The sequence below is a fragment of the Pleurodeles waltl genome, chromosome 7 (genome assembly GCF_031143425.1).
Source record: "Pleurodeles waltl isolate 20211129_DDA chromosome 7, aPleWal1.hap1.20221129, whole genome shotgun sequence".
In the NCBI taxonomy this organism is placed as follows: Eukaryota; Metazoa; Chordata; class Amphibia; order Caudata; family Salamandridae; genus Pleurodeles; species Pleurodeles waltl.
This window is the reverse complement of record NC_090446.1, coordinates 79,368-107,056: the sequence shown is the minus strand read 5'-3', so window position 1 is coordinate 107,056 and position 27,689 is coordinate 79,368. Positions and strand designations below refer to the sequence as shown.

Genomic DNA, 27,689 nt, shown 5'->3' with positions numbered 1-27,689 from the left:
CAGAGGTGCAAAGAGTGCCTGGCGCACAGAGGAGGTGGAGGGGGTTGGCAGAGGTGCAAAGAGTATCTGGTGCACAGAGGAGGTGGAGGGCAGTGGAGGTGCAAAGAGTGTCTGATGCACAGTGGAGGTGGAGGCGTGGCGGAGGTGCAAAGAGTGTCCAGTGCACAGAGGAGGTGGAAGGGGTGGTGGAGGTGCAAAGAGTGTCTGTTGCACAGAAAAGGTGGAGTGGGCGGCAGAGGTGCAGAGAGTGTGTAGTGAAAAGAGGAGGTGGATGGGATGGTAGAGGTGCAAAGAGTATCTGGTGCACAGAGGAGGTGGGGGTGGCAGAGGTGCAAAGAGTGTCTGGTGCACATAGCAGGTGGACGGGGTGGGGAGGTGCAGAGTGTCTGGTGCACAGCAGGTGGACAGGGTGGGGGAGGTGTAGAGTGTCTGGTGCACACGACAGGTGGACGGGGTGGGGGAGGTGCAAAGAGTGTCTGGTGCGCAGGGCAGGTGGACGGGGTGGCAGAGGTGCAAAGAGTGGTGCACACAGAAGCTAGATGGGGTGGGGAGGTGCAAAGAATGTCTGGTGCACAGCAGGTGGACTGGGTGGGGGAGGTGCAAAGAGTATCTGGTGCACAGAGGAGGTGGCAGAGGTGCAAAAAGTGTCTGGTGCACAGCAGGTGGACGGGTTGGGGGAGATGCAAAGTGTCTCTGGTGCACACAGCAGGTGGACGGGGTGGGGGAGGTGCAAAGAGTGCCTGGTGCACAGAAGAGGTGGAGGGGGTGGCAGAGATGCAAAGAGGTTCTGGTGCACATAGGGGGTGGCGGTGGTGCAAAGAGTGTCTGATGCACAGAGGGGGCGGTAGAGGTTCAAAGAGTGTCTGGTGCACAGAGGAGGTGGAGGGGGTGGGGGAGGTGCAAAGAGTGTCTGGTGCACAGAGGAGGTAGAGAGGTGGCGGAGGTGCAAAGAGTGTCTGGTGCACAGAGGAGGAGGAAGGGGTGGCTAGGTGCAAAGAGTCGCTGGTGCACAGAGGGGGTGGCAGCGATGCAAATAGTGTCTGGTGCACAGAGCAGGTGGACGGGGTGGCAGAGGTGCAAATAATGCCTGGTGCACAGAGCAGGTGGAGGGGATGGCGGAGGTGCAAAGTGTCTGGTGCACAGAGCAGGTGGACGGGGTGGGGGAGGTGCAGAGTGTCTGGTGCACACAGCAGGTGGACGGGGTGGGGGAGGTGCAGAGTGTCTGGTGCACACAGCAGGTGGACGGGGTGGGATAGCTGGGGCGGGCGTGGTGGAGGTGCAAAGAGCACACGGGGCCTATAACCAGGAATCCTGTGTGCAGAGGGCAGGTGGGGCTGCCTTTCATCAGGAGATGTAGTGACAGTGAAAGTGCACACTGGGATCTCTGTTTCTTTTCGCCGGTTCGAATGCCTCCTCTCACTCTTTCCATCCTTCATCCACACAGGGCGCGTCTGGACCCTCTGGTCAGCAGCAATTTTGTCCGCCGGCACTCCAAGCTTGTCAACTCCTGTAAGTACACATTCTATCTCCTTCGGGGTTCTGGGTGCTGCATGCATGATTATCACCCATCCTTGAGGGAGGGAGCTGGCAAACACTGGTGGAGGAGAGAGAACCAGTGACCAGAGGCTTTCATGGTCTGAGGTCCCGGACTGTGTAGACTCACTGCCACCTCCCGGCCAGCTGGGGTACAGCAATCTCACGTGTTGTGTACTGTTTTATAAGGAGCACAATTAAAACAACAAGCACTATACACAAAAGGTAATAATAGCAAAACCCTTGAAAGCACGACAGCAAATATCTGGTAAAACACGTAAGTTCGAGGAGAGCAAGGCTTGAGCTGCAAGGGGAGGTTAACTGTACGTGTGAGTCGTGAACTGCAGTGCAGGTGGGATCCTTACATTACAAACAGTGACGCGGCAGAGACCAGAGGCCTTCACTGGCCAAAGTCCGGAGAGAAGGAAAGTCCAACACATCTCAGCCGTTCCGGTACAACAGTGTGTGGTACAACAGCGCCATCGCGTGGCCAGTCACATTACAGCATTAGATGGTAGCTCAGTGACAGGGAGTGATGAACTGTAGAACAGCAGCGCCATCGTGTGGCCAGTAACATTACGGCATTTTGAGGTATATCACACAGTAAGGCGAGAGGTCGAACCGGTCCTTCACCTACAGAAGTAAGAGTTTCATAGACGTGCGTTCAAGTGTAAGAAACTGTGCTACAACAGCGCCATCGCGTGGCCAGTCATATAACGGCACTGAAGGATCGCTCAGAGAATAGGGCGTGTGTTACAGGCACAGTGTGTGTTAAACTTTGGTACAAGATCGCCATCGTGTGGCCAGTTATATAATAGCACTGAGTGATCTCTCAGAGAACAGGGAGTGCGTGAGAGACACAGTGTGATAAAATGCGTTACAACAGCGCCATCGCGTGGCCAGTTACATTATAGCATTAAGTGGCAGCTCACAGACCAGGGCGGAGATTGCAGCAGTACAATGCTGGTGACTGTTTTGTTGGCGGTTGTCCTGAACGGAGTAACCCTTGGTGCAACAGGGACATCCAGAGGCCAGTCAAGTGCACTACATTGTCCTCAATGGTGTAAACAGAGGTTGTTGCAGTAGGAATCTACCGATCACTGTTTCATTGTCAGCAGAGTTCTAGACGGTGCAGAAATCACTCCAGCCCCTCCAATAACCACTCTGAACATGCCTGTCATTTATGCGCGGGGGGAGCACAAGGGCACAGGTGCATGCACAGGATCACACTGGAACACAAAAGTTCCGCTTGCGAAAATGTTAAAACCAGACCAACATTTCAAGAGGAGATGACTAAGAGGAGAGTGGGACTGGGGCGAGGGACAAAGTACCTCATTGTGCTGTAACAGCAGCCCCCCTCCAGCTGCCTGGGAAACTGCAAGAGTGGCAGACTGGCCATTCCGGCCCTGCGTGACAGCTGGTGAAGATTTCAGAGAGTGGTGGGTACTGGGGTAAGTTTGTGCCATCCTGTACCTTCCATAAACGCTGATATTAATGGCCAGCAGGTGGTGGTGATTACCGTAGTAACGTTTACTCGCTTGTGGCAACTGAGCCCCAGACTTCCTTGTGAAAATTATGAGGTAGCACAATTAATATTACAATGATATAGTGTAAGTAGTGAGGGGGCCATCCCTTAGGATTAGACCAGCTTTAACTGACCTTTTATCTGGCGGGAGGGGCCAGCGGCCACCGTCTGAGCAAGTTAGGGTAAATATGCCCAAATCTGCTTCACAAGAAAACATTTGAAGTGTATGTATTCCCGAGCAAACTGCCCCAGAATTTCAAACTGTCTGAAACATCAAACTTCTGCAAACTGGTATTTCTAGGGGTGAGCGAACATTCTCATATTTCCCTTTTTCAAGTTATGTGAAATTTCAGAAAAATTATTTGAAACTCAAGTTTCTTATTTTGTGCTGTTTTTTTTATTCATGAAGCCTGTCCTTCTTCCAAACTTGATGTGAGGATGCACTTTGCGTGTTTAAAAAAAGCACAAATCCTGTGAATAAAAACCGCTTGTCTTCTGTCAGTGTGCATTGCTCTAGCACTCCAGAGATAGAAACTTTTACCCAAGGGACCCCAACTATACCTTGTGGCATAATGGCATAATTTCACAGAATTCCGTATAAAAATAGAACAGTAATGCTGGTAATTTGTGTAAATTACACCAGCATAATTGGAATTTTGCCTATGAAATTCATAGCAGTTTGTATATCTCTGTGGAATTATCACCCACAGTTTTTTGGACCACTGCAGGTTGATTTTGATCTAATGAAATGTGTGCATTTACGCTGGCATCACATACTTAATATAACTTGCTACCTGTAAAGTGGAATCCCTGGCCCCTGAATGTCCAGTTGGCGTCATTTCAAGATATAAGATCCATGGCTCAGTCTTCTGCAGCCGTTAACTTCTTGTCTTTGGACCTTAAAGGTTCAGCAGGGTCCACAGGTCATAACTGAGCAGGTCACACTCACATGAGGCCATTTTGTTGTGTTTTGATCCCCCTGGATGTCACTGCCTCTACAGACCTGGTCTGCTCATCATCCATAGGAGATGAAAGGGATGTCGGGCCATGAAAATTGAGGAAACGGAATTGGCAAGGGCTAGATTAGGAAAATGACTATTGACTTTATCTAGAGCACCAACATGAGTAGAGATGAGGAAGGGTTAGGTTACAGGGAGAAGGGTAGCAAAACAGCTACATTGATACAGGGTAAGGCAGGCCAAGTAAACACTGATTAGACAGGAATCTGTAATAGGTTTGACAAGTTTTATGCCAGACTTTATATAGTCGGGAAGGGGAAATTAACAAAGAGTAGATAGATGCATAGTAGGGGGTGTTAGACTGCCCACATTGGAGGCCCACTTGGAGGTAAAACATACCACGTCTCTAGATATTGAAGATATAAGGTGGACCACATATGAAAGCTAGGGGTAGACAAAGACACCAGGATATAATGGCTTACCAGCCCCATTTTAAAATGAATTTGCGGAATTATTGCCCCGCTATTAGACGTACAGTGAAGTGTTTAGGACAGGGAGACATCTTACGTCACTAAGGCTAGTGCTCATTCCTCCAAAAGCAGGCAGCAATCTGTTAGCGCATGTTCCAGTCTGTCATCAGTAAATAATATGCATAAGAAATACCAGTAAAGATATTGGGAAGGTCAGGGGGGACCTGCTACACGAAGATCAGACACATGTGACTTCCGGTCTGGATGCCCACGAGGCTTTCACCACGGTTGGCTGGCGCTTCATTTTTAGAACTGCAGTGGAGGTCCTGAGCTTACCCCGGAGGTAGGGAGAAATGCTACCTCCTGACTTTAGGGACTACTGAAAGACCTATGAGTAATGTTTCATACCTGCCTCTTAGGACAAAACCTGCATTCCACCGGCAGACTCATTCCTACAATGATACAACCAGTCAAATTAAGAGCTCTGCCACTGTTGACCAGGAAAACAGCTAGGAGAAGGCACCTGCACATACAGACAACACTAAAATAGGGAATAAGAAAGAATAAACATACATGTACCCACCACAACTATCAGTATGGCACACATCTGTACACCTAATATTGCGGCAACTGTGGACAGGCAAGAATGACAGAAGAACAGCCTCTACCACTGGCAGATGAACACTTAAAATTTAGAGTAATGAACCTGGGGACTTATGTGATGGACTGGTACAATGACACTTCTTACATATTCAGGAATAGCCACAGTAACCTGTCTGACCGTCCCAACTGAACCAGACATCTGTAAGATTAACAAGGCATTCCTGGAATCAGAAAAGGAAGGCAAATTAATATCCATTGTGTAGCGAGCATTTTGACCAACAGATAATTAAGAAACAGACTGAATAAACAAATCCAGTTGAAGGACTGAGGGGAAGAACTGGGATTGAAACATTGGAAAATATTCACAAATTCTCCAAAAAGTCACTAGACATGCCATATTCTAGTTTATAAAATATATGCACAAAACATGTATGACTCCCACGGACCTAATGTGCAGAATAAACTCAGATCAATGCCACTTCCCCTAAGTGTGGTAAACATCAGTACATAATTCCCATGTGTGGGAGTAAAGGGAATACAGAAGTTTTGAGGTGAGGTAAGACAACAGATAAGTACTCTAACAGGCCTAACACTGCAGCCCAATGTTCACCCCTCTCCTCTGGGATTACTCCCACACAGTAGAGGCAACAGCGCTATGTCCAACATGGTGGGGCTGTGGATGGTAGCTGCAAAGAGAAGGATTGTACCACAGCAGAAAAGATGAACAGTACCAGTGCTTGATGCACAGGAGGCAGATATGCCCAGAGAGACAGCAGCAAAAGGTGTGAGACATAAGCAACAAAAACATCGGTGGGCAGCGAATGGAACTAGGATATGGAAGACTGTTGTCACCAAGAAGACAAATTAAAGGATGCAGATCACTAAACTGATACTGCAGCACACTTAGAAAGAGCACAATGCCTCCAAGGATTGTTCTTGTGCAGGAAGGACAAAAACAATGCTCCTTAAAATGCAGACACCTTTGCTTCTTGGTGCAAGTGTGCATGCATTAGTGCTAGGCTGCAGATTATGCACCAGAGGCATGCAGCGGGCAGGAATGCATCTTATCTTGATAGGTATGGCTCTTTCATGCCCTCTCCATTTCACACAGCCCAGCAAGTGGTCTTGCTACATTGGGTGGAAAATAGTTAAATCTGTCCCATAATATCCTCGCAAGAGTTGATGTCCAGTGTGAAGTGATAACAAAGATGGAACTGACACTTATCCTTAGACTATGAAGAACTGCCATGGTAGTGTGACAAGTCAAAGACGTGAGAAAAGGCCTCTTTTTGACATGGTTAGTCCCAACTTTTTGCCTGATGTATCATGTAGCCTAGAAATCGTAGTGTCCAGGCTCCCTGCCAACTAGGTTCCCTGGGCCAGAGCTCTTTCCCTAAAACTGTTGTGATGCATTGGCACACTTGGAGACACAGTTAGCTGCCACCATCAGTCCCTAGTAAATTGTACTTAGCTATGCAGGACAGGAGGTACTAAAGGTACACCCATGAGGGCAGTATCGCCGATTGTGACCTCCTCTAGGGCCATTCATCCAGATGCATCCAGCACTGCCATTGCAGGCTGAGTACTCTGATGCAAGCCTAAAATGTGAACTCGACATAGCACCACACACTGCATTTACTATGGGTAAGACACCCTTCTGGCAGGCCTTACAGCCCTAAGATGGGGAGCTCCATATAATATGTGAGGGCATAGCTGCATGAGAAATATGCCCCCACTGTGTCCTTGCCAAACTTGGGACACAGTGAGGGAACATAGCAGCCATTTTAATACATGTGCTGGACACTGGTCAGCATGAGTTTCACAGCTACATGATGAACCCTAGGTTGTTTGGTATCAAACAACTTGGAATGATAAGGCCAAACTGAGACCAGTATTTGATTTATTACTAAATGTACCCCGGGGTCACTTTAGAGGTGCCCCTTGCAAAAGCTAACTAACCCAGCATGGTTGCTGACTGGTTCTAACCAGCCTGCCACCACCAGACAGCCAATCTACAACCTTGGTGTGAGTTGCACACCAGGCCCTTCCTGGGGGGAGGTACTAAGCCCCGTCCCTCAGGAACGTGCACTGCCCTGGTGGCAAGCTTCAAAGGGCTTATCGCTTTTGAAACTTTACCCCCAGGCCTACTGCTAGCAGCAGATGGCCGCCCCCATTGCAAACCCTCACTTTTGGCCAGAGCAACAGCGGGAATCCACACAAAGGATAGAAGGAGTGGTCCCACCTGGCATGCACCACCCCTAAGGTGTTGCCTGTAAGGTGGACACTCCATTTCAAAATAGTCAATCAGGTTGTGAAGTGATCCCTGCCCACAGGAAGTGGTCACTTAGTGGGTGTAGCCACCCTAACGTAAAGGATCCATTGGTCAATACAATGTTCACCCTAAAAAAACAAAATGCTAAATACAGTATTTGGTGGGCATCCCTAGACTAGGAAGTTTGATTTGATGGACAGAAGAAGACTGATTTGATGGACAGAAAAGACCAGCACCAAGAAGATCCGAAGGCACGAGAGCCGTGGACCTACTGCACATAGAAAAGGTGCCAACCCCTGCCCGCTTCACCCAGGACCTGACTATCGCCGCTGAGGAGCCACTGGACAGTTGAAGTATTTTTATAAATTGGTCTCAAGTTATTCCTTTGAGGGTGTGAGTTGTAAGATTGATGCTGTGAATACAAGAAATGATTTGCACTTCTCCAAAGTTGGCCTAACTGCTCAAACAAGCACCTTAAACATTAGAGCCTTAGGTGGTCTAGTTTTTACCCCTGTTAACCAGCTTATGGTTGTCTGGACTCCCTGCACAGTGTGCTTAGCTTTGCACACTACAAAGAGGGCCAGCCTACTACAGAAGAGGAAGGGCGTTTTGTGTTGACTCCTGTTTGAGCTTGTTAAAAGGGTAGCATTTGTTGTTTGCTGTTGTTATGCATGACAAACAACCCAAGTCAATAAATCATTATTAAAAAAATTAGTAAGTAAACCAAATTTAAAATAAAATATGACACATTTCGACAAAGGCAGTAGACCTGAATTACTGTGAAAAAGATATGTTAGCTGCAGTAGACCTTTATGGAACTGGTTGCTAAAACACATGATGTTTCTAAACATTGCGAACTCTCAGATGAATACATTAGGAAGGACTTTTACATTCTGAGCTCATCTGCCAAACACCATAGTCAGGGGCTTTATTTAGTAAAACTCTGACAAATGCAATAGGTAGGGGGTTTATATTGTAAACTCTGTCAGATTCAACAGAAAGGGGTTTTACAATGCCAACCACCATGGAAATGGGCTTTGAACTTTGTGACAAATGCAGTAATAAGGGGCTTTATGTTATGAACAGATGGCCCCTATAGGTCTGCCTATGGTAAATGGTACGTGTATCCAGAGAGAGACTTTCTGTTAGTGTACTGTTTGGGACTGCCTGAACGTTTGGTGGGTCTGTCTAAGCAGAGACCACATGGTCGTGTGAGTGTTCACCCTACAGCCGCACCTGAGGCCTACCCTGGATAGTTATGAAGGTTTTGTGTTAGCCCACATCCACACAGAAGCAGAAGAAGGTTTTTTGGGTTAGAGCCTGTCGGTGTGCCAACTGTCACCCAGTACCACACAGATAAACAGCACAGCCTACAATCTGCAGGTTAGTTGTCCCATGTGTTTGTTTTTTGTGGGGGGAGGGGGTCAGTACTTGATTTGAGCCCCTGCAATTTGACAAGGCCCATGTAGGAGATGTTTCTATCTGTAACTTCTATGAAATCTTGTAGATATTGGTATGTGGGTAGTTTTTAGTGGCGAGTTAATTACAATACTTTTCCTTTTTAAGGAAGCATTGGCTGGACATTAATTTAATGTTATTTCTGTGTTTTGGTTTCATTTTCTGCCCCCCATCGACTCTCCGAGTCTGCCTTGAACTACTTTGACTCGTGCTAAGTGTTATTGCCCCCCCCCCAGTTTGAGGGACTGGGGTACAGAGGCTCCTGGAAACAAAACGAGAAAGACCCCCACTGACACAATTGGGGCCCAGTAACAAGCCCAGTAACAACCATCTGATAAATACAAAAGAAAGGGGTGAACTCATTGCCAAACACCATAGGAAGGTGTGTTGTATTGTGACCTGCAAGACCGATATTCTAGGAGGGCGTTTACAATAGGAAGAGTTTTTCTATTGTGACATCTAAGACCAGTATTATATGAATGCATTTTACACTGTAAAATCTCCGAGAGTACAATATGATGGCGTTTTACGATGTGAACTCTCCCGACTTCAGTAGGAATGGATTTTACACTATGAAATATGTGATAAATGCAACAGAAAGGGCTTTTACATTGTGAACTCCGTGAAAAACACAACAGGAGGGGGTTTACATTTTACATCCTCTGAGAAACAATGTGAGCAGGTATTACCTTGTGAAGTCGGACACTCTCTGGCAAACACCATGTGAGTGGGTTTAACATGGCCCGCTGGAGGACAAACTAGAAGGCATTGGTTGGACGTTGACATAGTGTCTATTATTTTCTGGGTCTCAGTTCTGAGTTTCCAGTCCGCAGTGATGCCTGGAGTCATCCTTGGGCGGCTCGGTGTCAAAACTCAGAGTGCCAGTTTTTACAATGTGATCTCTGACAAGTACAAGAGGAAAGGGTTTTATACTTACAACTCTGACAACTACATTATGCAGAACATCCTGTTGTGAACTTTCTTACAAACCTCACCAGGAGGGGATAATCCTTTGTTTAACATTAAGGGGCCTTCAACAGATCTCTTGTTCAGAGAGCTTTATTTCACTGTGTACATGTGTAAGTCTTAGTTTAGTATTTAGTTGTGTGTTAATTAAAGTACCTTTTCAATTTAAAGTAAAAACACTGGACATTTAACCTCATTAATTACGAGTTTGTTCACTTTGTGGTGTATTAAATCCATTTATTTGCTTTAATTTATTGGTTAGGCTTTACATCTTTTTCACTACGTGTTGCTATTCAAATCCTGATACAACAAAGTGGTAGTAACACAATGACTTTCCCCTTAACCCTCAGGATCGTCTTGTTTCACTCACATGTTTGGTGACTTGTACATCTCGAAATTAAATGTAGATAAAACGGAGGAGTTGGTCGGACGTGGTAGTCACCAATCCTTGGCTCACTCCCAGCTCCCCCTACTATAACCAACATTTCTGGTGTTAGTCTCAGTGCTGGTCTTATCGTTTATCTCCTATTTCAACACAATCTCTGGAAAATGTTCATCCCTTTTGGAGAACAAATGGAAAATTCGTCCTTGCCTCATAGTTAAGAGATGTTGGTGATCAATCCAGCCCTTTCATCCTCTTGAGATTGTAGGAATGCAGGCTTGCTTGGCTTAAGTAAATATCCTGCAGAAAACAGCTGCCACATCTGTTTCTTAACATACCTCTGCAAGCTTCTGTGAACTAACACCTTTACTTCTTCCCTGTGTTACCTGTGAGTAAATGCACGGTGCACAAACCTCTTGCCCTGAGTAGCGCAGCTCTCCACTTCAGCTCCTCGTTCCCTCGCAAATGCCACACTTCTATTATCATGCGCTCTTGGTTGTGCCAATGTTCGATACACCATAGGAAGCAGATGGTTTTCCTGGTTCTCGCTCCTATCCCGAGTACACCAGAAGTTAGATTCTGCCCACGAGAGTGCAGCCTGAGTGGTTGCCTATGAGAGTGCTGTATGCTCCACATCAAGGCCAGACCTACTGGAGCCTGCAGACTAGGGACTGTTGATGAAACTTGAGCTAACATCTCTTTTCTACTCAACCCCAAAGCCCGGCTCCTCTACCAGGAATACAGTGATGTGGCGCTCAACCAGGCCATCGAGCGACAGAAGCGAGCAGAGACTTTCCTGGAGGAGTCCGAGCCCAGTTCACCCCGGCTGCGGCGGAAACTGATGTCATCGCCTGACTCCTACCTCCAGCGCCTCTCGGTCTCCTCTAGTGCTTCTCTCTGGCAGGACATCCCCATGATCCGAGGCACCTCTACCTTGCTGTCAATGACCCGAGATGAGCAAAGACTCCAGGAGGTGTGGCATCAATCCAAAGCACGGGGGCAGGAGGAAGTATGGAGAGGGTGGGATGGGGGAGCAGATTGGTGCAGGGTAGCCAAAGGGGACAGAGGGAAAAACAATATAAAGAGAGGAGAGAATAAGGAGCCATTCATCATGCTGGGCAGACATTGAAGCGAGAGCTTGAAAGTATAACTCAAATTGACACATGGAGAACCAGCCAATGAAGAGGTGATGGGGTTGTGAAGAGGGAGGAGCTGGAGGGGATAAGATGAAGTGATTGGTGGAGGAGAAAGATAAGACAGAGTTTCTGTGCAGGACAGCCAATGGCTGGAGGGAGGGCTGAAGGGTGATAGAGGAGGGATGCATGCTCAGTGGTTGGCTTGTAAAGTCATCTGGACTTCAATGCTGCTGATTCACTGCACGCATCTTCCCTGCGCGCATCTTCCCTTTTTTTCTGCTGACTGACTGGGACGAGGCAATCACACAGGTGAACTCTCTTTATCTCACCCACTGCTTCTTCCTCTCTTCCATGTCTCTGTACCCTTCATTTTCCCACTTTCTCTTACACTTTCTTCCTCTCTGCCCTCCATCACCCTTCTCCATTTGTTTTCATCAATCATTTTCTCCCTGTGACTGTTTTTCTTCCCTTACCTCCCTCTCTCTTCCTGTTTCTCTCTTTCTCTCATTCTCTCCCCCATTCTTCTCTCCCTTGCAGTCTCTGTTCTCCCGCCAGCTTTAAGGGGACATGGAGAGATTCCTCTCTCCTTGCAGTCTCTGCTCTCCCACCAGCTCCAATGAGACACTGAGAGATTCCTCTCCTCCTTGCAGTCTCTGTTTTCCCACCAGCTTCAAGGGGACACTGAGAGATCCCGCTCCTCCTTGCAGTCTCTGTTCTCCCGCCAGCTTTAAAGGGACACGGAGAGATTCCTCTCTCCTTGCAGTCTCTGTTCTCCCACCAGCTCCAATGAGACACTGAGAGATTCCTCTCCTCCTTGCAGTCTCTGTTCTCCCACCAGCTCCAATGAGACACTGAGAGATTCCTCTCCTCCTTGCAGTCTCTGTTCTCCCACCAGCTCCAATGAGACATTGAGAGATTCCTCTCCTCCTTGCAGTCTCTGTTCTCCCACCAGCTTCAAGGGGACTCTGAGAGATTCCTCTCTCCTTGCACTCTCTGTTCTCCCACCAGCTCCATGGGGACACTGAGAGATTCCTCTCTCCTTGCAGTCTCTGTTCTCCCACCAGCTCCAATGGGACAGTGAGAGATCCCTCTCCTCCTTGCAGTCTCTGTTCTCCCACCAGCTCCAATGAGACACTGAGAGATTCCTCTCCTCCTTGCAGTCTCTGTTCTCCCACCAGCTCCAATGAGACACTGAGAGATTCCTCTCCTCCTTGCAGTCTCTGTTCTCCCACCAGCTCCAATGAGACACTGAGAGATTCCTCTCCTCCTTGCAGTCTCTGTTCTCCCACCAGCTCCAATGAGACATTGAGAGATTCCTCTCCTCCTTGCAGTCTCTGTTCTCCCACCAGCTTCAAGGGGACTCTGAGAGATTCCTCTCTCCTTGCACTCTCTGTTCTCCCACCAGCTCCATGGGGACACTGAGAGATTCCTCTCTCCTTGCAGTCTCTGTTCTCCCACCAGCTCCAATGGGACAGTGAGAGATCCCTCTCCTCCTTGCAGTCTCTGTTCTCCCACCAGCTCCAATGAGACACTGAGAGATTCCTCTCCTCCTTGCAGTCTCTGTTCTCCCACCAGCTCCAATGAGACACTGAGAGATTCCTCTCCTCCTTGCAGTCTCTGTTCTCCCACCAGCTTCAAGGGGACACTGAGAGATCCCGCTCCTCCTTGCAGTCTCTGTTCTCCCGCCAGCTTTAAAGGGACACGGAGAGATTCCTCTCTCCTTGCAGTCTCTGTTCTCCCACCAGCTCCAATGAGACACTGAGAGATTCCTCTCCTCCTTGCAGTCTCTGTTCTCCCACCAGCTTCAAGGGGACACTGGGAGATTCCTCTCTCCTTGCACTCTCTGTTCTCCCAACAGCTCCAAGGAGACACTGAGAGATTCCTCTCCTCCTTGCAGTCTCTGTTCTCCCACCAGCTTCAAGGGGACACTGGGAGATTCCTCTCTCCTTGCACTCTCTGTTCTCCCACCAGCTTCAAGGGGACACTGAGAGATCCCGCTCCTCCTTGCAGTCTCTGTTCTCCCACCAGCTTCAAGGGGACTCTGAGAGATTCCTCTCCTCCTTGCAGTCTCTGTTCTCCCACCAGCTCCAAGGGGACACTGAGAGATTCCTCTCCTCCTTGCAGTCTCTGTTCTCCCACCAGCTTCAAGGGGACACTGGGAGATTCCTCTCTCCTTGCACTCTCTGTTCTCCCACCAGCTCCGAGGGGACACTGAGAGATTCCTCTCTCCTTGCAATCGCTGTTCTCCCACCAGCTCCAAGGGGACACTGAGAGATCCCTCTCCTTCTTGCAGTCTCTGTTCTCCCACCAGCTCCAAGGAGACACTGAGAGATCCCTCTCCTCCTTGCAGTCTCTGTTCTCCCACCAGGTTCAAGGGGACACTGAGAGATCCCTCTCCTCCTTGCAGTCTCTGTTCTCCCACCAGCTTCAAGGGGACACTGAGAGATTCCTCTCCTCCTTGCAGTCTCTGTTCTCCCACCAGCTCCAATGAGACATTGAGAGATTCCTCTCCTCCTTGCAGTCTCTGTTCTCCCACCAGCTTCAAGGGGACTCTGAGAGATTCCTCTCTCCTTGCAGTCTCTGTTCTCCCACCAGCTCCAATGGGACAGTGAGAGATCCCTCTCCTCCTTGCAGTCTCTGTTCTCCCACCAGCTCCAATGAGACACTGAGAGATTCCTCTCCTCCTTGCAGTCTCTGTTCTCCCACCAGCTCCAATGAGACATTGAGAGATTCCTCTCCTCCTTGCAGTCTCTGTTCTCCCACCAGCTTCAAGGGGACTCTGAGACATTCCTCTCTCTCCTTGCAGTCTATGTTCTCCCGCCAGCTCCAAGGGGACACTGAGAGATCCTCTTCTCCTTGCAGTCTCTGTTCTCCCAGCAGCTTCAAGGGTACACAGAGAGATTCCTCTCTCCTTGCAGTCTCTGTTCTCCCACCAGCTCCAGTGAGACACTGGGAGATTCCTCTCCTCTTTGCAGTCTCTGTTCTCCCACCAGCTCCAAGGGGAAACTGAGAGATTCCTCTCCTCCTTGCAGTCTCTGTTCTCCCACCAGCTTCAAGGGGATTCTGAGACATTCCTCTCTCCTTGCAGTCTGTGTTCTCCCACCAGCTCCAATGAGACACTGGGAGATTCCTCTCCTCCTTGCAGTCTCTGTTCTCCCACCAGCTTCAAGGGGACACGGAGAGATTCCTCTATCCGTGCAGTCTCTGTTCTCCCACAAGCTCCAATGAGACACTGAGAGATTCCTCTCCTCCTTGCAGTCTCTGTTCTCCCACCAGCTTCAAGGGGACACGGAGAGATTCCTCTCTTCTTGCAGTCTCTGTTCTCCCAACAGCTCCAAGGAGACAGTGAGAGATTCCTCTCCTCCTTGCAGTCTCTGTTCTCCCACCAGCTTCAAGGGGACATGGAGAGATTCCTCTCTTCTTGCAGTCTCTGTTCTCCCAACAGCTCCAAGGAGACACTGAGAGATTATTCTCCTCCCTGCAGTCTCTGTTCTCCCACCAGCTCCAAGGGGACACTGAGAGATTCCTCTCCTCCTTGCACTCTCTGTTCTCCCACCAGCTCCAAGGGGACACTGAGAGATTCCTCTCCTCCTTGCATGTCTTCCTTAGGCCAAGTTTGAGCTGATCATGTCTGAAGCATCCTACCTGCGCAGCCTGAACATTGCAGTGGACCACTTCCAGCACTCTCCGGACCTGCAGACCCTCCTGTCCAACCAGGAGCGGCAGTGGCTCTTCTCGCGGCTTCAGGAGGTGCGGGACGTCAGCTCCGAGTAAGTACCAAGGGAGGACAGGGGTGGCTGTTATGAGGTGAAAGAAGGAGCCGCAGGAGATGGGACAATCTGCAGCGAAAGCCCAAGATGTGGACACTTGCAGTACGAAAAGGGCACCTTAAGAATTTGTTGGGTTCTGTGGTGTGGTTGTTGGACACTGTATTGTTTACTGAAGTTAGCCATACTTTATTACACTTCCCTAGGGGTGGGGTTTGGGTACCTGTCGTTTCTGAAGGCTGCACTGCTCTGAGGTTTTGGTTTGAAGTGCTACTGCTGGTTGAGTACTTATGGCTCCTAGAAGCTGGTCTGTAGTGCTGGTCTACGGTGTTGGTCTGTGGGTCTGGTTTGTGGCACTGGTCAGAGGTGCTGCTCTGTGGTGTTGGTCTGTAGGTCTGGTTTGTCGTGCTGGTCTGTGGTTCTGCTGTGCGGCGGTGGTCTGTGGGTTTGCTCTGTGATGCTGCTCTGGCATGCTGGTGGGATAGGAGTGCTGATTGTTCCTGGAAACTACTGTGTAGAGCTAGTCTGAGGTGCTGCTCTGCAGTATTGGTCTGTCGGTCTGGTTTGTGGTGGTACTTTGTGGTTCTGCTCTGTGGTGCTGGTCTACGGTGTTGGTCTGTGGGTCTGGTTTGTGGCACTGGTCTGAGGTGCTGCTCTACTGTGTTCTGTGGGTCTGCTTTGTGGTACTGATCTGTTGGTCTGCTTTGTGGTGCTGGTCTGTGCTTCTGCTATGTGGTGATTCTTTGGGTTTGCTCTGTAGTGCTGGTCTGAGGTGCTTCTCTGCGGTGTTGGTCCATGGTTCTGCTATGTGGTGCTGCTCTGTCATACTGGTGGGATTTGACTGCTGATTGTTCTTGGAAGCTGCTCTGTGGTTCTGCTCTGTGGTTCTGCTCTGCGGGGTTGGTCTGTGGTTCTGCTCTGCTGGTCTGTGGTGCTGCTCTGCAGTGTTGGTCTGTGGGCCTGCTCTATAGTGCTGGTCTGACATGCCAATGCAAGGGTAGACTGGTCTCTTCCTTGGAGAGGGTGCTCTCCTGCATGAGTGCCCTTAAAGACATGAGATAGCTTATTCAAAATTCAAACCAAAACTTAAAAAGAGAAAATTGTCATTGAGTTGTAAGATTCAGTCAAATACTTTTTTTTACAATTGAGTGAATTTCCAACAATGAACATCCTCCTTTGGGGTTAGACTTTATCCACACATAGCACTGATACGTGTAGAGCTGACGTGTTTCACAGGGACACCCTGATTTTTCAAAGCACTGGTAACTTCAGTGACCTCACAGATATGATGGTTGAAGTTAACATTTTTCAATCAAACAATATAAATGTACTGGTTAGACCTCACAGTTGCTTTGGGGAGCTATGTTTAAATATTATAAATGTATGACACACTGTGAATGAAAGTGTTGTTCATTCTTCCACGTTGGATTTTCTGACTGTACAAAATATACTTTTTTACAGGTTCACCTTAAAAAATCAAAATATATTACCATCTTTAAAAAAAAAAATGAAAGTGCCTTTTCCACCTATAAAGTGCTTTTGAGATTCTCAGAGACACAAAGTGCCAAGATTTTAAAAGGGGAGACAGTCTTGATGTGGGAGCCACCAGGGGCTCAAGTACCTTAGACAAAAGGCAGTGATTTGCAATGGTAAAAAAAAGCAACATCATGCAATCAAGTCCCAGTAAAATGGGAAACATGGAGCAGTATGGAGGCTCTTGTCTTCACTCCTGAGCAGCAAAGCACAAGGCAGCGAGAGGGTGTCTGTCGCTTTCTGTGGGCGAGCTTCAGGCAGATGTCATAGCTGTTGGTGGATGAAGCTATGACAAAGAAGGGAGTTATGGTGGAAATGTAGTTTGTGTTTAAACTGTTTCAGCTGTCTGCTGTGGTTTGCAGTAAAGAGTTGAGAAGCATAATCGGAGTCTCTGGTCCTGACAGTATCCTGGATGGTGCATTAAAATGGGCTCTTTTTAAGTGAGTAAAATTATCCTTCAGTGTATTTCGATAAATTGATCATTCTAATTCTAAAATAGGTTTCTGAGTTGGACTTCCATGGCAGGCACATGTCACCTATGTTTGCAATAAAGATGCAAATACCCCAGCACATGTACTCCTTTCATTAGGAAGGAGAAAGCACTGGCCCGTGGAGACTGGATCCAGAGGTAAAAGGGGACCCGTTTGTCCTCCTGTGTCCTTTGCTTTCCTCATCTTCACTGTACAGCTTGGGTCCTTTGCCTTCACCCTCCACCTATGGCAGGCCCTACCTGATTTATCAAGCCTTGCATGAATTTTTGCTGAGTCCTACAGGCCTCTATACCATGGCGCTCATGGCCCTTTCAGTAAGCCGTACTTTACTTGCCATCACTCTATTAAAAATCCAACCACGACTTGCTACACCAAAGAGCGCTTTCACATGGGTGGCCCGTGATCAGGCCATAAATGGTCTGTACCTCCAGGGCTGAATCATACAGAGTGAACCATGAAATAAAAGATGGGAGCTCCATGAGACTCTTAGAGACTGTTGGATGCTGGATATTTGATTTCCAGGAAACCTGCAATAGTCCATGGTCTACATGAGCATCTACTGGGACTGTGTGGAGGGCCGTCGAGCCTGACACAAGGATCTGCAGGACGCCAAAGTTCAAATGGAGCTGTGTGGATCTGGGATGCCTTGGAGTGAAGACAGTGTGAGTGTCAGCCTGAGCTGTGTGAAGGACTGTTAGAGCCATGTGAGGAATTACAAAAGTTTATTTGCTGGCCCTTGACCTGAATGGGCCTGGTGGCAACATCTGGTGGTGACTATTTGAGGGATTGTTCGTAGCTATGTGGGTGTCTGTGAAGGGAGCTTAAGGGGCTTGTTGGCAGTTGGTTGAGAAATCAATGTGACAATGAGAAAGGGATTCTGTCACTGTGTGACAGTCTTCTGGGTGGCATTTGATGTATGAGTGTCTTTTGTGAGACATGTCAGGCTTTGTCATGTTAATAGATATGTTGGGATCTTGTCGAGACTGTGAGGATCTGTTGGGTATTATATGAGAGGCTGTTGGGGGGTACATGATGTTTAGATGGTGGCTTTGTATGTTTTTTGTGGCAGTGAGAGAAGGTGTGGGTTTTGTGACAATTTGTTGGGGAATGTTTCATGGTCGGTTGATTGCTATATTAAGGTGGTTCATGGGCTGTGCAAGGATCTTTTATGAGGTTTGTGTGTGCACGTCATACTTTGTTGGTAGCTATGTTGAAGTCTATAGGGGGCCTGATGGCTTTAGTGCAGTGAGTGTCTTTTGAGGACTCTTGAAGGGTCTATGGGGGGCAGCACGAAGGTCTTTGGGTGCTGTATGATGGTCAGGGGTCCGTTAGGAGCTAAATGAGGATTGACAGGTGGGCTCTGCAGGTCTGTGTGGCTAGGTAGAGTTTTAAGTATCAGACATGCATGGTCTTTTGAGGTCTTCATGAAGCTTGTTTTATTTGAAGATCGTATGGGGCTTATGTAAAGCAAGCAGGATTTGGCAAATAACCCTCAACTAACATTCTTCCCTCCTATGTCTCGTCAGCTTCCTGTATGACCTGGAGGAGAAGTTTGAAGACAACATGTACACCTTCAATGTGTGTGATGTGGTCCTGAGCCATGCACCTGCCTTCCGCAAGGTGTATGTGCCCTATGTGACAAACCAGTCATACCAGGACCAGACGTTCCAGCGCCTTCTGTAAGCAGTTGGTGTGATGGAGGTGTGAGTGGTGGGTTATGAGGGTGATGGGGGAGGCTGCGTAGCCGGGAGTGTTTTACAAGAGTGTTGCAAGCACCACCAGGAGAGGCCTCGCTTACCTTCCTTCTTCACTTCTCCTTTTTACTGTTAGAGCTTCACCGTCTACTTTACTCTTCCTGTGCCCCGTCTGCCTCATATATTCTCATTCCTCCATCTTGTTTCCCCTCTTTCTCTCTCCTTGGCGCTCTCTCTATAGTTTTTGTTCCTCTCTTATCACACACGCGTACACACACTATCATTTCTTTCTTTCTTTTCTCTTCATATTCCCATTTCTCTCTCCCACGGTCTCTTGTTCTTCTCATCCTATTTTCATCTCCTGTTCTTTTTTTTTTTTAGCTCTCTTCCTTTAGCTTTCTTTTTCTCATTTTGATGATGTACCCTCTCTTGCCGTTTTGATCTCTCTCATTTTTGGTGTATTAGGCTCCATTCTTCTTACGATCCTTTCTCCTCTTCCGGTTGCCCGCTGTTGATTTCCCATAGTCTCTTGCACAGATGTCTTCTGTCTCCAGAGACCGGCTGAGCTTTGACCTCATCAATAGACACAGCAGCATTAAAAGTCTTCAATGTTTCTGCCAATCTGGTTAGGGGTTACGTCAACGTACATGGCACCACCCTCAGACCAGGACCGCGGAGACCACTCCGCGACGATTGATGTGCCTGTAAAGACGGTAGTGTTACTACCCCTGGGGTGTGCATGGGAGCTTCTCAGCTGAGTACAACAATGGTCTGCAGCCTCCTCCTTCCCAGACTACCCCTTTTAATCTTCAGTCTCTCCCTTCCTCCAGGAGCAGTAACCCCAGGTTCCAGCAGGTGTTGGCGAAGCTGGAGGGTGACGCTGTGTGCCAGCGGCTGTCGCTCAAGTCCTTTCTCATTTTACCCTTCCAAAGGATTACACGACTCAAGCTGCTGGTGCAGGTAAGCTGCCCCCATCCAACCACCACCCCTCCTCATTCCTGGCAGTGGCATCTTCTTTGCACCGGTCCATCTGCTCTCCGGGTCTCTTCAGTTATCCCTCTCTCCTGACCGTGCTCTCTAGCCATCTCCTTCACGTCCCTTCTGTGTACAATGTCTCTTTCTCAATCTCTGTCTTTCCTTTGGTTTCTCTTTTCGTCCCTCAGTCTGCCTCTGTTTTATACTCTCTATTCTTTGTAGTGTCTCACTGACTCATTCTCTCTCTTTGACTCCTTGTTCTCAATTCTGTTTCCAGCTATATCCATTTTCGTGTTCTGCTTCTTCAGCCTTTGAACTTTCAGCGTGTGCCCTAAACCTCATGTGGCTGAAAGTGCACAGAGCAGAGCATAGGTGGTCCTAGTCTGATGATGATCAATGGTCTTCTAGAAACACATTTAGAAATTATAAACTGTGTTTGTGAAGCTAAATCTGCCTTTATTACTGAAGATAGCATTAGCTCTGCTAACTACTGCAGAACTCTTTTTAAGTCTATGTCTGAACTGGGGTGCCCTGAGAGATATAAGGGGATGACCTCCCCCATCTCAAGCTCTGTGTGACGGATTGGCAACCTATTTCATATTAAATTCAAACGATACATGCTGCCATCAATCACTCTTCCAGTACTTCAGTGCCTTAGAAGAGCTCCAACTATCATGCACATGTGTTTTTACCCCTGCGTAGGGACGGACTGCTAAACCAAAGCAGCCCTGACACATTTTGTCAGACCAGCCCTGTATGATGCGTAACGAACGCAAGCGAGACCCACCACTACAAGAGGGAACCCCAAAAAATGTGGTAAGAAATAGCAAAATGGTGCAATCTAAAACACATTTTTCATTATATATTCAATTGTATTAGCTTTTAAAGAACAGTAAATGATGACCTTAGAGTGCACTGGGATACAGCTATTGTTGTGCCCTTCAATGATTCCTCATTACTACCCACCCCACCCCACAGTGCCCCTCATCTCTCAGTGCCCTCTCTCACGTGTATTTACTTTGTATTACAGCCCCTCTCATAGGATGTCAGAACAGCTTTTACATCACACACGAGAATATGAATCATGTCTGTGTAAATCAGTGACTAGGACATGTGACTTAAGGCTAGAGGGAATACCAGGTGTAGGGTTTACATGTCATCCATACAGGTAGGCATGTTTTAAGAGTGTTTTGTTTGGAGGAGTGTAGGAGGCTGGCCTGGCTTGTAGTGGGTACCAGAGGTACTTACACCTTGTGCCAGGTCCAGTTATCCCTTATTAGTGTAGAAGAGGTGTTTCTAGCAGCTTAGGCTGATAGAAGGTAGCTATGGCAAAGCAGCTTAGGCTGAACTAGGAGACATGAAAAGCTCCTACTATACCACTGGTGTCATATGCACAATATCATAAGAAAACACAATACACAGATATACTAAAAGTAAAGGTACTTTATTTTTATGACAATATGCCAAAAGTATCTCAGTGAGTACCCTCAGTATGAGGATAAGTTATATACACAAGATATATGTACACAAACCAAAATTATGCAGATAATAGCAAAAGGAAGTAATGCAAGCAATGTAAAGTTACAGTAGATTGCAATAGGAGCACATAGCTATAGGGGCAACACAAACCATATACTCCAAAAGTGGAATGCGAACCACGAATGGACCCCAAACCTATGTGGGCTTGTAGAGGGTCGCTGGGACTGTAAGAAAACAGTGAGGGTTAGAAAAATAGCCCACCCCAAGACCCTGAAAGGTAGGTGTAAAGTGCCCCTACTACACCCAGAGAGCACAGAAGTCGTGATAGGGGGATTCTGCAGGAAGAACAAACACCAGCAATGCAACAACAGTGGATTTCCGGACCTGAGTACCTGTAAGACAAGGGGACCAAGTCCAAGAGTCGCAACAGTGTCAATAGTGGGCAGGAGCCCAGGAAATGCCAGCTGAGGGTGCATGGAAGCTGCCACCGGATGGAAGAAGCTTGGTGTTCTGCAAGAACGAAGAGGACTAGGAACTTCCCCTTTGGAGGATGGATGTCCCACGTCGTGAAGAAGCTTGCAGAGGTGTTTGCATGCAGAAAAACCACAAACAAGCCTTGCTAGCTGCAAGGGTCACGGTTAGGGTTTTTGGATGCTGCTGTGGCCCAGGAGGGACCCGGATGTCGCCACTTAGATGAGGAGACAGAGGGGGCATCCAGCAAGTCAGGGAGCCCTCACAGAAGCAGGCAGCACCCGCAGAAGTACCTGAACAGGCACTTAGAAGAAAAGTGAACCGGAGTCCACCTAAAGTCACAAAAGGGAGTCCCACGACGCCAGAGGACAACTCAGAAGGTTGTGCACTGCAGGTTAGAGTGTCGGGAACCCAGTCTTGGCTGTGCACAAAGGAAATCCTGGAAGAGTGCACAGGAGCCGGAGCAGCTGCAAATCACGCAGTACCCAGCAATGCAGTCTAGCGTGGGGAGGCAAGGACTTACCTCCACCAAACTTGGACTGAAGAGTCACTGGACTGTGGGAGTCACTTGGGCAGAGCTGCTGAGTTCCAGGGACCACACTCGTCGTGCTGAGAGGGGACCGAGAGGACCGGTGATGCAGTCTTTTGTTGCCTGCGGTTGCAGGGGGAAGAATCCGTCGACCCACTGGAGATTTCTTCAGAGCTCCTGGTGCAGAGATGAGGCAGGCTACCCCCAGAGCATGCACCACCTGGAAACAGTTGAGAAAACCGGCAGGATGAAGCGATACAAGGTTGCTAGTAGTCATCTTGCTACTTTGTTGCGGTTTTGCAGGCGTCCTGAGCAGTCAGCGATCGATCCTTTGGCAGAAGGTGAAGAGGGAGATGCAGAGGAACTCTGGTGAGCTCTTGCATTCGTTATCTGATGAATTCCCCAAAGCAGAGACCCTAAATAGCCAGAAAGGAGGTTTGGCTACCTAGGAAGGAGGATTGGCTACCAAGAGAGGTAAGAGCCTATCAGAAGAAGCCTCTGACGTCACCTGCTGGCACTGGCCACTCAGAGCAGTCCAGTGTGCCACAGACACCTCTGTTTCCAAGATGGCAGAGGTCTGGGACACACTGGAGGAGCTCTGGGCACCTCCCCTGGGAGGTGCAGGTCAGGGGAGTGGGCACTCCTCTTTCCTTTGTCCAGTTTCGCACCAGAGCAGGGCTGGGGGATCCCTAAACCGGTGTAGACTTATGCAGAGATGGGCACCATCTGTGCCCATCAAAGCATTTCGAGAGTCTGGGGGAGGCTACTCCTCCCCAGCCTTCACACCTATTTCCAAAGAGAGAGGGTGTTACACCCTCTCTCAGAGGAAATCCTTTGTTCTGCCTTCCTGGGCCAGGGCTGCCTGGACCCCAGGAGGGCAGAAACCTGTCTGAGGGGTTGGCAGCAGCTGCAGTGGAGACCCCGGAAAGGCAGTTTGGCAGTACCCGGGTTCTGTGCTAAAGACCTGAGGGAATCATGGAATTGTCACCTTGGGGGTGACAATTCCATGATCTTAGACATGTTACATGGCCATGTTCGGAGTTACCATTGTGACGCTGTACATAGGTAGTGACCTATGTACAGTGCACACGTGTAATGGTGTCCCCGCACTCACAAAGTCTGGGGATTTGCCCTGAACGATGTGGGGGCACCTTGGCTAGTGCCAGGGTGCCCTCACACTAAGTAACTTTGCACCCAAACTTCACCAGGTGAAGGTTAGACATATAAGTGACTTATAAGTTACTTAAATGCAGTGGTAAATGGCTGTGAAATAACGTGGACGTTATTTCACTCAGGCCGCAGTGGCAGTCCTGTGTAAGAATTGTCAGAGCTCCCTATGGGTGGCAAAAGAAATGCTGCAGCCCATAGGGATCTCCTGGAACCCCAATACCCTGGGTACCTCAGTACCATATACTAGGGAATTATATGGGTGTACCAGTATGCCAATGTGAATTGGTGAAATTGGTCACTAGTCTGTTAGTGACAAATTTGGAAAGCAGAGAGAGCATAACCACTGAGGTTCTGGTTAGCAGAGCCTCAGTGAGACAGTTAGGCATCACACAGGGAACACATACAGGGCACATACTTATGAGCACTGGGGCCCCTGCCTGGCAGGGTCCCAGTGACACATACAACTAAAACAACATATATAGAGTGAAATATGGGGGTAACATGCCAGGCAAGATGGTACTTTCCTACAAGGAGCACAAACTCAGGATTCAAAATCTAGCACAATACTTGGAGTTCCATTTACTAATAAGAATGTAATTCTGCCCAAACCAGACACTTTTAGCAACATTAGGAAAATGAAAGACTGGGGAGAAATACCTTTCGAATGTGTACAGTGCAGTTTGCATGCCGCTCTTTGATACAAGTTTATAGCTCACTGAGCTACACTGCGATTGTGAGCTATGAACCTCAAGTTACAAAAGAATCTCTGTGACAAAAGCATTAACCCACTGAGCTGTGCACATTAAATACAGTTTAGTTATCTGCATGGTACACACTCTTTGTAGCAGGTACATTAATCCTCTGCGTTACTTTAGATTAATTAAAACTGCCAGTAGTCAAAACCCCGGGGTCTCTCCAGCAGGAAAATGAATCACCACAGATACTAACCTTGACACTTTTATTGTTGCCTGAAAACTGTTGGAGATAGGACGAACGCTGTAGTGATTATGCTTGCAAGGCCTGCCGATTTTTCTTTTTGGAGGCTGATATTACAGCACTGCTGCTGAACTGACCGGTCCGGCCGGACAGCCTTGTGTTTACGCATGGTGTTCCCTAGTATTACAGAAGACAGAGCAATGACTTTAACCAGGCAGTAAAGTTCGGCTTGCTGGATGATATCTGCTTCTAAGTTAACAACAGCTGCATCAGTCATTGCTCCTACACTGACCGCCATTGTGAATGCATCTCTCAATTCTGAAATTGACCCCAAACGATGGAGCTAAAGGGTGACCCTTACTGAAAAAAACTTACTTTGAAGCACCTGTGGAACCAACTGTGGACCAATGTCTTTGTAGCCCATAGTTGCCAAAGTTGATAAGAAACTTATTATATGCAGCTTTTCATGAAAGAGTTTAATCTTTTGCACTCTATTGAGATGGGCTTTCATCCTGGAACAGATACTGAATCAGCATGTGTCGCTGTCCTTGATGAACTCAGAGGAGACCAGATGTCGCACCTCCACCTGCGTTGTTTTGCTGGATCTCGTCACTGCCTGTGATGTTGTCGGTCCTTCCTTTCCTGTCCAGCATTTGGAGGCACGAGGTCTACAGGGGTCCTATGGAAATGGTTTCTTCATTTCCAACAGAGCTCCTTCTCTGGGTTCACCCCTCTTCGGCCTGAAGCCTTTTGTATGTAAATGTCGGGACCCACAGGGATCATCTCTGCCTCTATTTTTCACAACCTGTGTGCCCCTTGTTAAAACAGGGAGGAGGGATTTTTTAGCCATGACACAAAACTGATTCTGAGAATTGAAAAACCTGCAGAGTGAACCCCGAAGAACCTTAATGGCTGTCTGCCCGATATCTTAAACTGGATTGATGTGAATCGACTAAAAGTTGATGCCTGTAAAGCAAAAGTTCTCTTCTTTCGGTCAAGAGTCTCTCGGTCAAGGGTGACACCTGCACCTTTGGACTAGGTAGCGAGCCTCATCTTTCAATTCAATGGGGATGTGAATATCGATAGACAGATGAGTTCACTTGCTTCTTGTTACAAGATCAGTATCCGTAAGAAATGTATCTCCTTTCTCCTGCCTAGTTTTAGAGCCTTCGTAGTTTGTGCAGCAGTTGTCTCTCGAAGTGACTACTGGAATACGTGCTGTTCAGGTCTGCTGACCTGCTCTCTACAAGTGCTCCTTGGCAGGCAGAACATGTAGGTGCAATTGTTTCGTAATCCGAGGAAATTCAGTACAATTCAGAAGCCTGGAGGAAGCGAGATTGTGGCTAAACACAATGGGCCCGATTACGACCCTGGTGGTCTACTGACCGCCAGGGACATGGTGGTAGTCTGATCGCCCCCAAAGCTGTGGACCGACTGCTTTGGCAGCGGTCTGACCACCTCATTATGACTGCGGCGGTCCTGCCGTGGTCAGACCGCCAGCACCGCCAGTTTTCCTCCCCAGCAGGATCTGGCGGTCGTAATCTGCCAGGGCAGCGCTGCAAGCAGCCCCTCCCTGGGGATTACCATCCCCCTCTCCGCCCGCGGTTAAATGGCGGAAGCACCATGGTATCCAGAAAGAACATCTGTCAGCTTTAATATGACATACTCAGACAGGTGTGTCAGCGTGAGACATTCAACACGCAAGCAAAGTAACCGTTGCAGAAATCCTTGTCTACACTCAGACGACTGAAAAAGCAGCACTTTTTACATGAATAATTGAAGCCTACAAAAGTAGTCACTATAAATGTATAATAACATAAGAAAGGCTATAGACATGTCATGTCTGCCTCTGGATACATAAAATCAATTTAAAAGATCAACAAAGTAACTTGGCTCTTCCAAGTGGTAAAAATTAAATGAACAAGCATGACCACTGTCAAGTTAAAAGGTGAAGAGCATACAGAAAATGAGACTTTGATTGCTAAATATCATAGAGTTGATTGAAATTACTAAAGACAAGTGATGACTGCTCGTTAAGTCTGAGGTGGAAAGTCCTCGTCAGTGGTAAATTCTAGATCCTGCCTGTTCACGAGCACATGGTAGATGGTAGCCACTTCTCACCCTGAAAAAGCCATCTCTGATTCTTGTGATAGTGACTCAATGATATGGTTTTCTAATGATTGGCACTTTGCTCTGCGAGATCATTGATAGAAAGCTATGTTGTTCACTGTAACCAAAATCTGCCCCTGTTCTGCATTATTGATGAGTTGTGCCTCTGTTGTGCATCAATCTAGCTGACATATGCAAGTCGTAGCCATCATGTGTCCCTGTGCTTCACTGGAACCGGGATCTGATGCCCTGCTTCTCCGTAAACAATATTTGATGCCATGATGCTCCATTAACAAGATCTGATGCCATGCTTTACTGTAACCAAGATCTGATGCCATGCTTCTCCGTGAACAAGATCCGTTGCCATGCTTCTTCGTGAACAAGATCTGATGCCCTGCGTCTCCGTAAACGAGATCTGATGCCCTGCTTCTCTGTAAACAAGATCTGATGCCATGCTGCTTCATAAACAAGATCGGATGCCATGCTTCTCTGTGAACAAGATCTGGCGCCATGCTTCACTGCAACCAAAATCTGATACCATGCTTCTCTGTGAACAAAATCCGTTGGCATGCTGCTCCATAAACAAGATCGGATGCCATGCTGCTCCATAAACAAGATCTAATGCCATGCTGCTCCATAAACAAGATCTGATGCCATGCTGCTCCATAAACAAGATTTGATGCCATGCTGCTCCATAAACAAGATTTGATGCCATGCTGCTCCATAAACAAGATCGGATGCCATGCTGCTCCATAAACAAGATCGGATGCCATGCTTCTCTGTAAACAAGATCGGATGCCATGATGCTCAATAAACCAGATCTGATGTTCAGCTTCTCCGTGAATAAGATCCGTTGCCATGCTTCTCCATAAACAAGATCTGATGCCATGCTTCTCCATAAACAAGATCCAATGCCATCCTTCTCCATAAAGAAGAGCTGATGCCATGCGTCTCCATAAACAAGATCTGATGCCATGCTGCTCCATAAACAAGATCGGATGCCATGCTGCTCCATGAACAAGATCGGATGCCATGCTGCTCCATAAACAAGATCGGATGCCATGCTTCTCTGTAAACAAGATCGGATGCCATGATGCTCAATAAACAAGATCTGATGTTCAGCTTCTCCGTGAATAAGATCAGTTGCCATGCTTCTCCATAAACAAGATCCGATGCCATGCTTCTCCATAAACAAGATCCAATGCCATGCTTCTCCATAAAGAAGAGCTGA

The 27,689-nt window shown here is 47.9% G+C and overlaps 1 protein-coding gene across 1 annotated transcript in view; it reads left to right on the top strand.

The window, feature by feature from the left end:
* The window catches only part of LOC138303481 (serine-rich adhesin for platelets-like), a 194,773-nt gene that overhangs the window by 117,409 nt on the left and 49,675 nt on the right, over window positions 1–27,689 (top strand). The window contains exons 4-8 of the mRNA XM_069242655.1: window positions 1,445–1,509; window positions 10,888–11,141; window positions 14,914–15,074; window positions 18,622–18,774; window positions 19,620–19,749. Of these exons, the coding sequence (XP_069098756.1) occupies window positions 1,445–1,509; window positions 10,888–11,141; window positions 14,914–15,074; window positions 18,622–18,774; window positions 19,620–19,749 (763 nt within the window). The remainder of the gene's footprint in view (window positions 1–1,444; window positions 1,510–10,887; window positions 11,142–14,913; window positions 15,075–18,621; window positions 18,775–19,619; window positions 19,750–27,689) is intronic.